The sequence below is a fragment of the Vipera berus genome (assembly GCF_964194415.1).
Source record: "Vipera berus genome assembly, chromosome: 1".
Classification (NCBI taxonomy): Eukaryota; Metazoa; Chordata; class Lepidosauria; order Squamata; family Viperidae; genus Vipera; species Vipera berus.
In genome coordinates this window covers 203,538,774-203,551,622 of record NC_138202.1, presented here as the reverse complement: position 1 = coordinate 203,551,622, position 12,849 = coordinate 203,538,774, and the positions used below count along the sequence as shown (strand labels likewise).

The window sequence follows — 12,849 nt, the reverse complement described above, 5'->3', positions numbered from 1 at the left end:
GGCGCTCCCACAGAGAAGGCCCTCCCCCTGGGGGTCGCCAGCCGACATTGTCTAGCCGACGGCACCCTGAGGAGGCCCTCCCTGTGTGAGCGCACTGGGTGATGGGAAGTCGATGTATCAAATAATTATCCCTGTTGCTGCATTCTAGATTAAGTCCAAATGGTCCAGTTCCAGTTCTAGACCCATCCCACCCAACCAAAACAGTCTGGAACCAAGCCGGGAGGGAGGGAGGGAGGAAGGGAAGTTCTGTTAACACCATCCTGCTACTCATAACTCCCTGAACCAACCCAGAAAGATACCATGGTTGAAGATATTGTAAGTCACCAACAGGTCAAAGAGAGGCCAGGAAGGATGCATTACCTGCATCTTGAGTCCACCAAAGGTCATTGTGTAATCAAATCCATCTCAGTAATATATCTCAGTCTGGATTCAGACTGGAAGAAATATGTTCAGGCTGAATTGCTTTAAATAAATAAATATTTTAAAAAAGGAGATTATTGTTTTCCAAAGATAATCTATGTTGCTGAATGGAGTAAGATTGCCATTTTTCCTCACCTCAGTTCCATAAGGCAATCTTGAAATCACTTCGGGTGCCATCCAGTATGGGGTTCCGACAAGTGATTTTCTTTTTGGAACGTCTTTTGAAACTTGGGCACAGAATCCGAAATCTGACAGCTTTATCTGAACAATAATTAATATTTATTTATTTATTTTTATTTATTTTATTTTATTTGTTTTTATAAACCGCCCTTCTCCCGAGGGACTCGGGGCGGTGTACAGAATAAGGTAGGCATACAGAATGAACAATAGTGAAAACAAACAATAGTAAAATACAAACTGGGACCCCAGATTAGAGCTATCAGGCCAGGCCGGACTGCTGGAACAGATAAGTTTTTAATTCGCGCCGGAAGGTGCGGAGGTCGGGGGCCATCCGGATTTCGGTTGGTAAGCTGTTCCAGAGGGCTGGCGCACCCACTGAGAATGCCCTCCCCCTGGGGGCCACCAGCCGACATTCCTTGAGCGGTGGCACCCGGAGGAGGCCCTCTCTGTGGGAGCGCACAGGACGGTGGGGTGCTGACATTGGCAGAAGGTGCTCCCGTAGGTAGTCCGGACCCATGCCATGTAGGGCTTTGTAAGTCATTGTTAGCACCTTGAACTTCACACGGAAGGCAACTGGAAGCCAGTGCAGTGCACGGAGGAGAGGTGTGATATGGGAGTATCGGGAGGCTCCCAAGAGTGTCCGTGCCGCTGCACTTTGCACCAGTTGAAGCTTCCGAGTGGATCTCAAGGGCAGCCCCAAGTAGAGAGCGTTACAGTAGTCTAGGCGAGAGGTCACAAGAGCATGGGTGACTGTACGTAAGGCATCCAGGTCCAGATAAGGCCGTAATTGGCGAACTAGTCGAACCCGGGAGAAGGCCCCCTTGGTCACAGCTCCTATGTGATCTTCCAGGGAGAGCTGCAAGTCAAGGAGGACACCCAGGTTGCGGGCCCTATCAACAGGGGGTAGTAACTTGTCCCCGATGTTAAGGGATGGGATGTTCTGAGTATCCTGGCTTGCTGGTACGTACAGCCATTCAGTCTTGTCCGGGTTCAGTTGAAGCCTGTTCCTCCCCATCCATTCCCGGACCGCTTTCAGGCAGCGAGACATCACGTCGAGGGCATCACTGATGTTGTTTGGAGTTGAGATGAAAAGCTGGGTGTCATCAGCATACTGATGGTACCCTACTCCAAAGCTGCGAATGATCTCGCCCAGCGGTTTCATGTAGATGTTGAACAGGAGAGGCGAGAGGACCGACCCCTGAGGGACTCCGCAAGCGAGAGGCCTCGGGGTCGACCTCTGTCCCCCTGCCAACACCGACTGCGAGCGACCCTGGAGAAAGGAGGAGAACCAACGCAGAACCGTGCCTCCCACTCCCAGTCCCCTGAGGCGTCGCAGCAAGATACCATGGTCGATGGTATCGAAAGCCGCCGAGAGGTCTAATAAGACTAGGACAGAGGAATGGCCCCTGTCCCGGGCTCTCCAGAGATCATTTATCAGAGCGACCAATGCCGTCTCCGTGCTGTAGCCCGGCCTGAAGCCCGATTGGTACGGGTCTAGATAAACCGCTTCATCCAGGATCTGAGGGAGTTGGTGCGCCACCACGCTCTCAACAACCTTCGCAAGGAAGCGAAGATTGGAGACTGGACGAAAGTTATTCAATGAGGATGGGTCCAAGGTGGGCTTCTTGAGGAGAGGCCTCACCACCGCCTCCTTCAAGGCGGTGGGGAAGTGACCCTCACTCAGAGAAGCGGAGATGACCGCCAGGAACCAGCCTCGTGTCCCCTCTCGAGCTGCATATGCCAGCCAGGAAGGGCACGGGTCCAGTAAGCATGTGGAGGAGCTCAACCTCCTCATAATCCTGTCCACTTCCTTAGGAGTCACAGGATCAAATTCCTCCCAGATGACGTCGACAAGACTGTCCATGCCTTGTTCTTCCAACTCAGCCCAGTTGGAGTCCAGGCCGTTTCGGATCCGAGCAATTTTATCCAGCAGATATTGACCGAATTCCTCGGCTCGACCCTGCAAGGGTTCCTCCCTCACCTCTTGGTTCAGTAGGGAGCGAGTCACCCTGAACAAGGCAGCCGGGCGATTATCTGCGGATGCGATGAGGGTGGAAAAGTAGTTGGATTTTGCCACCCTTATCGCAGCGAGATAAGACCTGGTGAGGATTCTTAATCGCAATCGGTCGGATTCGGATCGACTGGATCTCCAACGGCTCTCTAGGCCCCGTCTCCGACGCTTCATTTCCCGGAGCTCCGCGGTGAACCATGGGGCTCGCTGGGATCTGCGCCGGGTCAGAGGCCGCAAGGGTACAACTCGGTCCAGAGCCTCCGTGGCTGCCTTCTCCCAGGCTTCCACTAAGGCATCCGCCGAGCTGTGAGCAGGGAGTGCATGTGCGTCCCCAAGCGCTGCCTGGAACCTATCAGGGTCCATTAGGCGCCTAGGGCGGTACCATCTGGTTGGCACCGCGCACCCACGGCGGGGGGTGGCAAAGGGGAAGTCTAGCCGCACGAGGTGATGATCGGTCCATGACAGGGGCATAATAGTCGTGGCACCCCCACCGATATCATCGCGCCACCGTCCAGACAAGAACACCAAGTCTGGGGTGTGGCCTCTCTCATGAGTCGGTCCAGAAATTATTTGCGACAGGTCCATGGCCGCCATGGAAGCCATGAACTCCCGAGCCAGATCGGACGATCCTCCCAGGGACGGTAGGTTAAAGTCGCCCAAGACCATGAGTCTTGGGAATTCAACCACCAACCCTGAGAGGACATCGAGTAGCTCGGGCAGGGCTGCCGCTGCACGATTAGGTGGTAGGTATGCCAGCAGCAGGCCCAACTGCGCCCCCGGGCCGTATCTCAGTAGGAGAGACTCACACCCGACCATCTGAGGGACGGTGATCTCTCGCGGGCTAAGGGATTCCCTGATGATAAATAATATACACCATGCAGTACAAAATTAAACAAGTGGGCAGTGAATATTAACTACATTTTTTTGAGCAGATCCATAATTTTGATTGTTCAACATAATCAGATGGGGAACCTTTTTCCAATGTAGGAAAAGAAACTTTGTGTCAGTTGGAATCCTTGACCATTGCTAGATGCATATACAACTAGTAATCAATGGAAGAAAAGGGTCACTTGGAGAAATTTTCAGTGCCGAAAAGGATATTCTTTCTTCCCCTCTCTATGCTACCTCCACCAAGTAGAATAGGAAGCACTTGCCAGAACAATATTTCAGGGACCAATAAGGTAAAAGGTAAAGGTTCCCCCGCACATGCGTGCTAGTCGTTTCCGACTCTAGGGGCCGGTGTTCATCTCCATTTCAAAGCCGAAGAGCCAGCGCCTGTCCAAGGACATCTCCGTGGTCATGTTGTTGTGACTCAGGGCCAGCCGGTGGGCCCGGCAGCCGGCTCAGATGTATCGGATGACTCAGATGAGGGGGAGGAGGAGGGTGTGGAAGACGAACCGGCTGATGATGGCTTGCAGGCTTGGCAGAGCCCTCAGCCGGGGCCCTCTTCTCAGCTGCGTGAGCCCGATAGTGCGGAGGATGATGACCCACAGCTGGCCCTGTTCAAGGATGCCCGACGCAGGAGGCAGTCGAGCAGGACTAAGCAGAAAAAGGCTGCGGGTCTCCTCGGGAGGAGGCACAGGGAGACCACGCCCTGAACTCTAAATAAAAGGAGTGTTTGGGGAGGGGCTGGTTGCTGAAAGCAACCCTTTCGCTTGTGGATTCAAGTTCCTGTGCTTTTGGTTTCTTGTTCTGTTGTTTTGCTTGTGAATTAAACTTGGCAGACGCTTTGCAGCCTCAGACGCTCTCCAGTCTCTACTGCTTGAACAGGGGTTTGCCTTATTACAAGGCCGGTAGTTGGCTGGTTCAGAACACATGTGGCCGGCATGACTAGACGCCAAAGGCGCACGGAACGCTGTTACCTTCCCACTGTAGTGGTCCCTATTTTTCTACTTGCCTTTTTACGTGCTTTCGAACTGCTAGGTTGGCAGAAGCTGGGACGAGTAACAGGCGCTCACTCTGCTACGCGGCACTCGGGATTCGACCCGCCAAACTGCCGATCTTCTGATCGACAAGCTCAGCGTCCTAACCCACTGAGCCACCACGTCAGGGACCAATAGTAGTCAGATATTCAGAGAGCAGTTCACTAAGGGCCAAATGGAATTAGGTGAAGATGATAAAGGTTATTAGGCTGCAGGTTCCCCATCCAATTAACCACAAGTCTCTACTTGAAATTATATCAATGGCTCATTTTCTATGATTTCAATACTTTCTGCCCAATGATAAACTGTTTTTCAGCTGATCACAACGAAAGCATTGTCTTGCATACCTCTCATTTTCTCTCATTAAGGGAACTTTTTCTCTAGTTTATGGAAAGAATTATTTTGACAAGGATGTTTCCTGCTGCTCCTCTTCATGCACAATTTAGAAGTTTTAAATTGCATGTAGTTCTAACAGTAGAACTGTCCCACAAAACTCAGGGAAATGCAAATGTTTTATAACCGCCTTTTGGTTTGCAAATTGATTCGCAAAAGATAAACTGAGTAATGCAAACATAAATTAGAATGCAAACTGAATAAAGTATTTCTTGTTTATTGGTATTAACTGCTACTAGCTTCAACCAACTTTCAAGAGTTTATAGCAATCAAATCAAGAGGATAAAACTCAACTGTCTCTAAGTAGCAGTGTAAACGTACATGGGGGACTTCTTCAATTTTCAATACAATTCAATAAATTTCTTGTATTCTTCATTTGAGCAGAGATGATGACTTTAAATAGCATCAATTAATGTTACACCTATATAAAAGTTTGCTTGGTTCATACTTGAAACAAACAAAAAAGGTTGCCTTTATCAACTCATGGCAAAAACAATCAAGGCCCCCTTCCTGTGCCTGAAGCAGAATAATGATTGAGCCTTGAGTCTTGGGACTAAAGTGGATTAGATTAGATTAGTAGCTCATTTATCATGTCAGGATGCAGTCTGAGATCAGAACAGGGAGCTATCAAAATAATTAATAAGGAAGCTCTCTAAATGTTTGTATGATGGTGCCTCACATTTTATTTGTGGCACTGTTTATCTTATTTTGGCATTACTTTTCATGCCTGTTTTCTGCTTCTTAATTCAACATCAATCAAATAAAAATTAGAAATGATTGTTACTATTTATAAAACCATAGCCCAGCCATACGTGGCATAAAAGGTTCTTTTTATACCATGAAAGGGAGACAAAACAATGGATATTTTTGAATGCTAGATCAATTTCCCTTTATCGAGGAGTAGAGGAAGCTTTTGCCCATCTTCTGCATCTTGAAATATAGAAAAGATGGTTTTAAAGTGGAGGGGGCGGTGGAATCAGATGATTATACAACTGTTCATGACAAAATGTGCATCGCAGACAATGAGCATAATGAGGCATTGTGTGCATATTATTAAGCAAAGATCAGGGGAAAAGAGCCAAAAAGCATTCAAAATGGTATTCTCTTCTTTTTTTACAATATCCTCCCTGAATATATACAATTTGCAAGTCAGGATAGATGAATCTGTCCACTTTGATTTTACTCAATTTTTATTTTAATGTATTTATTTTATTTGGTGGGGCATATGTGTCAGTGCATTGCTGCAACACTTTGCAAATGTTGCAAAAATAATGAAATCGTTATGAAAATATGCATGCATGTTTGTCAGCAAATCTCTCCACTACACAAAATAATAATAATAATAAAGCAAGACTCTTAATTTGTGTATCTTTGTCTTGATTCTTCTTGGTTTTTACATGCTCAATGTTTCTAACATCATTTCTGCGATAAGCACATTTGTTTGTTTGTTTTCGTTGAAGTCCCAATGCAACATTCTGAATATTCTGAAAATGTCAGGATTTTGATGCACAGACTGATTTGGCTGGAGGTATGAACCGGGGCAGTTCACGTATAAATTCAGGCTGAGCAAATTTTCCCACATCTCTTGGTAAATGATGAAAAAGCTTCAGGCAAGCAATGTAAATTTTATGGACAGGTTGCTAACATGTTACTGAAGTAATCTGAAGTTTAACAAAGCTGTAAGTTATATCATTGTGTTCAGAAAAAGAATCATTTCATGAGAATTGCACTGTACTGAAGGCTAGAGCCATTGCTGCATCTTGAGCATTAGGATGCAACAATTAGATATTGGGAATTTTCCTAGAGCAAACCATCAGAGAAGGACCATTTGGCTAGCCTCCCATGCTAAAAAAAGAAGAACTCAATTACCCAAATTTAAATTGATATCAAGGAAATTCTGCGTTTATTTAATATATTTGGATTCTGTAAAGTTTAGATTTTTGTAGCACCTTAAGAGGCTATTAGGCAATATTTAATCATTTTAATTAGGCAATAATCATTTTAACCAGTAAGCAAATAAGTGTTTAAAATATCAGAAATACCTGCAGAATCTTGTGTTGTTGTGTAGCGCTACGAGCAAATTTCACTTTTCCTGAATTACTTATGAGTCTAGCCTAGTATTCCAAACTGCTCCTCTACACAAACACTGAAATGTATCTGTTTGCTTATGTGTTAGACATATCATTGTCTACATTTATTTTTACATGCTTCAAATTAAGATCAAGTGAAATATGTTTGCTCTAGATTGTGTTGATCTAATCCTCCCATAAAAACATAATTTTGCATTGTTTACATGGATAATTGCCTGAAGATGGTAACAGAGCCAATGGGAAAAAAATCTTTATGATGATCTCATGATTCATTTCCTAAGTCTAGGAAGTTTAGTGACCCAATTCACAAACTCATACCCATAAAAGCTAATTTACAGCTAGGGTTAACTTTGTGAATAACTTCAACGTTGACAGAAGTTTCTTGCGTCTATTTTGCAGTTTTATATTTTCTTCTAAAACTTGTTAACTTTTCTCCAGCAATCAGTAGAGGAGGCTTAAGACAAACTGTTGCAGGTGATGTTCTGTTCTGCATCTGCTTTTCAGATAGATGTCTTTTATCAGCCCTAACCCTTCACAAAAGCCACAGTGCCAACCCTGTAAGTGAACACAATCAACTGCTTCAGAATAGCATGGGATCAGGGTAATGGGATCAACACATGGGATCAGGGTAAATTCTGACTGATATTTTGAGAGATGATTTTCACCCAGCAACTTGCAGTCATGTCAAGTTTCTTCATTATCTATTTTTTCTGATCCTAATTAAAATCCCAATCCATTTTTGATGATTCCAGTTTTAAAAAAAGCCAGAAAAAAATGAAAAAAATACTTACTCGCCCATCACTAGTGAGAAGTATAGAGTCACTCTTTATATCCCTGTGAATAACGCCTTGATTGTGAAGATAGGCCAATGCTCTTAGAACAGATAGACAAACAGTAGCAATCTGTTCTTCATTCATTCTGGAATTTGGCAGGCAATATAGGAAAAGAAGTGTTGTCAAATGTTTAGTGCTGGGATATGTTTTCCCAAAAACGTCATTACAAAAGATAACATTAACAAAATATTTCTAATGTTTCACAATAAACAATGAAAAAACCTCAGCCTTTTTCCTGAGGGATCTCTCATAAACTAGAAAGTAGATTATTGCTGATTTCAAGAAGTCCATATGTCTAGTAGAGCAGCATTACTTTGGCTGGCACAGATTTTCCCAGTGTTGGGAAAGGTCTTGTCCATTACCATGCTATCATAAAAGAAACTGAATTTGGTACCTTCTAAATCCACTCTACCTCTTCTGTAACAAATTCTTTAGATGGTCTCCTGAGAAGTTGTGTATTTTTCCTCCTCCCACCTGCACATGCCAAGTTTTTGAGATGAATGACTGAAGGGCACCTATGGAGACAAAGCTGGTCTGGCAGATGCAGCAACGATAGCTTGAGGTCACAAGGCCATTGCACCCATAAAAATGGGATGGGTAGTAGACAATGTCCACTTGGAGCATACGCAGGTAGAAGCTCACAATGGCACCCAAGTGGTAATGGCTAATTGTCTACTGCAGTTCAGGTCATGAATAGCTCACTCAATAGGATTAACATTTCATAGCAACATGATGCTTATGTAAAAGTTGCAGATACTTTGATCAGATCTTCTAGGAAGCTCCTGTAATGTTCAAACAGCAATTAAGGAGTGCATCTAATGAATCTAATCCTAATGACAGCATTTAAGGAAGAGTTTTCTGCAAACATCTGTTTGCAATTATACGCCTGCCAAAATATTGGCCTGGTGAGTAATATTTCAGAAAATAGCCCTTAGTGAAAGCAATGGGAATTTTTAATATGTGGGCTGAAACCAATCTTAAAAATAACCCTGGTTCTGCAAATAAAAGTCATAAAGCAAATGAGAAAAATGCCCCCATTTTTAGAACAAAACAATTTGCTATTCAAAACTTGATATGAAAGCTTCCAAATTAAACAAAACTAACAAAAGAGACTATTTGTAGCTCAGAGTTGAGCTGTGAATGCTTGGTGCTCTCTGAGCTTGGATGGCTATTTGCAGATATTTTGTTAACAGACTAGGTAGCATCTCCATAGCTAGAAGGGAATGGAGAGACCTAGAAGCTCTCTTAAACAATTAACATTAAACAAAACCGTGCAACCGATTGCCTAATAGCATGAATCCTAAAAGCAGGGTTAATTTTTACTTTGTCATATCACCGATAGACATGCCACCCAAATCTCAAATCAAAACCTTCGAGGTCTAACAGCCTGGAATTTTTTAAAGTTATCCAATTGATTGCACGTATATGGTGGAAGTATAAAAGGAGATTAGCTGATAAAGTACCACTTTGGCTATCACCTCATGAAGCATTACATAAAACAGAGATGATATGGAATGTAAATGGATGACATTATCAAGACTTATTGATATTTGAAAAAGATCAAGAGAACAATTAGTAAGTGAAGGATTTGCTTGTGATTGGTTTAATTATTACAGAATTTTTTGAAAGATTTAAATTTGATTAAAAAAAAAGTTTTGCTTTCACAGGAACTAAATCTGAACTGGATGTTAAATTTATGTTCTGGAGATGACCACTTGATTTCTAAAATATAAAATGTTACTCGAGATGTACCTACTGTGTTTCCCCAAAAGAAAGATCTACCCAGAAAATAAGCCCTAGCTTGATTTTGGGGGTGGGCCTAATACAAGTCTACCCAAAAATAAGCCCTAGTTTTAGGGCAAGGCAGATGCCTAAAAATCAAACTAGGGCTTACTGTTGCAGCCAGGCCTCCCATGGATTGACACTTGCTTCGCTGGCCCACTTCTTCTGAGGCCAAAGGAGCAGCTTCATTCTGCAGCTGGCAATGGAGCTCCAGCCTACATTTCAGAGTCCGAGGCCTTTCCGGAAGACCTCTGCAGTCGAGAACCAAGCTATGGATTCAATCTGTAGCTTGGCTCTCGGCTGCAGAGGCCTTCCGGAAATACAGGCCGGAGCTCCATTCTCAGCTGCAGAATGAAGCTGCTCCTTTGGCCTCAGAAGAAGTGGGCCAGCTTGTTGGGGGGAGACTATTGGTGCCACTGCTGCAAGGTGAGTGGAAGACACACACCCCAAAAAAATAAGACCTGGTGCCTCTTTTGGAGGCAAAAAATAATAATATTGGGTCTTATTTTGGGGACAATATAGTAGAAGATGAGTATGTTAAAGAGTGTATGGTAAAATTGGCAAAAAATATGGGTATAATATAATGCTAGATAAATGGGAGAGTGTATGGACGAATGGACTACTGTAAAATTTACATTAAATTACAGTTTGAAAGAAAACTTTTATAAAGATAGGAGAATGTCTCACAACCCATACTTTTTCCAGGTAGTCCTTGACTTACGATCACAATTGAGCCCAAAATTTCTATTGCGAAGTAAGACAGCTGTTAGGTGAGTTTTGCCCCATTTTACGACCTTCCTTGCCACAGTTGTTAAGTAAATCAGTGCAGTTATTAAGTCAGTAACACGGATGTTAAGGGAATCTGGCTTCTCCATTGACTCTGCTTATCAGAAGGTCGCAAAAGATGATCGCGTGACCCTGGGACACTGCAACTGTCATAAATGTGACCCAGTTGACAAGCGTCCTTGATCATGGGATGTTGCAACGGTTGTAACTGTGAAAACGATCATAAGTCACTTTTTTCAGTGCTGTTGTAACTTAGGTCACTAAATTAATGGTTGTAAATTGAGGACTACCTGTACGTGTATACTCCAAACACTGTATATTGAGAGGAACCGATAAACATCTCTTCTATCCCCACTTCCCATTCAGACATAGGATTTATATCTCTCCATGGAGAGGAGGAGGGAGAGGGGGAGAGAGAGGGGGGAAAGAGGGAGGGGGGGGGAGAGGGAGGGAGGGAGGGAAGCTAGCTTGCTTTACACTACACACTCACATGTATATCTGCGAAACCCTGTTGGGCTTTCCTATTTCTGTCTGGCCTTTCTTAGCCTGCTGAGACTTGTAGGATGGTTTTAGAATAGGATTGATTTCAAAATGGAAAATATAAGGCAAGTTCAAGCTGAACTACAATGACCAAATGTAAAGGGCAGTCCTCTGTTTCAGAAAGCTGCCCTTTAGATTTATTTACTTTATTGCCTTGGTTTAGCTCTTGAGTTTTTCTTTGTAAAGCAAAGTCGTGAGCATAAACATATTTTTTTTTTTATTATCCTTATGAAGCTCTTTTAGATTAGCTGCTGTTTCAGGTTTTGTCCTCTATATTGTCCTCACTGGAAGCTAGACAGTATTTTGTTAGGAAAAGAAAGAGACCACTTTAACTACTGGAAAATGTTTTAACTAATTACTGGGATAGAGATACGTTATGAAACGTACAAGAAGTATTCAACTAAATTATGCCTTTATCCTCTAAAGCAGGGCTTCCCAAAGTTCTTCCTTCATCATTCAAAATCACTTATCAGAAAGTTTTATCGAACTTCGAGGACCAGCAATAGGTTCCTTCTTTCAGCATCGTCATAACTTTGAACGGTGACTGAATGAATGTTCACGAGTCAAGGACTACTTATATTTATGTTGAATTTTAACTATTCTTGCCTCTATTTTAAATTTTTATGTTCAGTTTTTATGTTTTTAACATTTTATTTGTATGCCGCCCAGACTCCCTCTATGAGGAGATGAGCTGTTTCTAAATTTAATAAATAAAATACAAACCGTATAATTGAATGATCTTTATGTCATTTCAACAAATTACCACTGGTAATTTTATCAGTTTTGTTTTAATAGGAAAACTCTGGGAGATTTTCAAATATATTTTAGTATCTGTAGCAATGTTTAAAGTCAATTTAAATTTCCCTAGTGTGATGGGTAACAAGTTCATGTGTTGTTACCCAAAGAAAAAAAAACACTACATTTTTTTGGTAATTTGCCCAAATTTGAGAAGAACTGCTCTAAAGCATACCAAAGAGCTTCATTTATGCATTTAACAGCATATTATTATCCTTCAACAGAGAAAAGGTCAGACTTGAGAAAGATTTGGGATAGTTTTCGGCAGCAGAAGAATGCATCCAGTTTGGAAATTAAACCTGTCAGATCACCGCTTTATCTGTTGATACGGTCACAAAACATATTTAGTAACTTCCAACGTTGCTATAGAAACAGTCGAGGGGATCAGTGCGAATAACCAAAATGGGAGATGCCCAAGTCTGCACTTCTCCCTCTTCCTCCTCCTTCGTTCCTGTTGTTTCAAAGGGCGAAAGAATGAATGAAAGAGGCGCGTTCTGCCCTGCCTTCAGAGAATCCCCTTTACATGAGAGGTCAGTGTGGGGATTCAGGCCCTCAGGCAAGGCTCTGCCTGGGGGAGTTTCACTCATTTCAGCAGAGAGACCTCATCTGCTTCGGCTCCCTCATCTTACAGACAAGGCCCTTGGCAGTGCTCCCTTGGCAGTGGTTTTCTGCAAAGGATCAAATGGCCAGAAGGCAAAAGAACAAGCTTACCGTGTGTGAGTCACTATATCTGTCAGAGCACCACCTTCCAGAAACTCCATCACAACCCAAAGCTCGTCTCCCACCAGGTAACTGTTGTACATGTCGACCACATTTTCATGGTGATAATCTCTCATGATAACAACCTGGAAGAAGAGCAAAGGCTGACAGTGCAACACAGGCCAGGGGTTTCTCTACTTTCCTGCTCATTTGCGCCAAATGGGAGAGAATGTTCAGTCCTGTCATTCATATATGGATGCTAATTCTCAGTAGAATAATGTTGAACGCAGACTGGCCAGAAATGAGAGCCCGACGTGGAAAGGAGCTTGGGTAGAATTGTTGTTGGATCCTTCCCTTCCTTCATAAATAGAAATGAAGATAAATCCGGTTTAAAAAAA

At 43.3% G+C, this 12,849-nt stretch overlaps 1 protein-coding gene across 1 annotated transcript in view; it reads right to left on the bottom strand.

Moving 5' to 3' along the window:
* Positions 1–12,849, bottom strand: part of PAK5 (p21 (RAC1) activated kinase 5) — a gene marked incomplete at its 5' end in the record, with an annotated part of 104,465 nt that overhangs the window by 4,313 nt on the left and 87,303 nt on the right. The window contains 3 exons of the mRNA XM_081314449.1: positions 556–681; positions 7,808–7,934; positions 12,464–12,597. Of these exons, the coding sequence (XP_081170575.1) occupies positions 556–681; positions 7,808–7,934; positions 12,464–12,597 (387 nt within the window). The remainder of the gene's footprint in view (positions 1–555; positions 682–7,807; positions 7,935–12,463; positions 12,598–12,849) is intronic.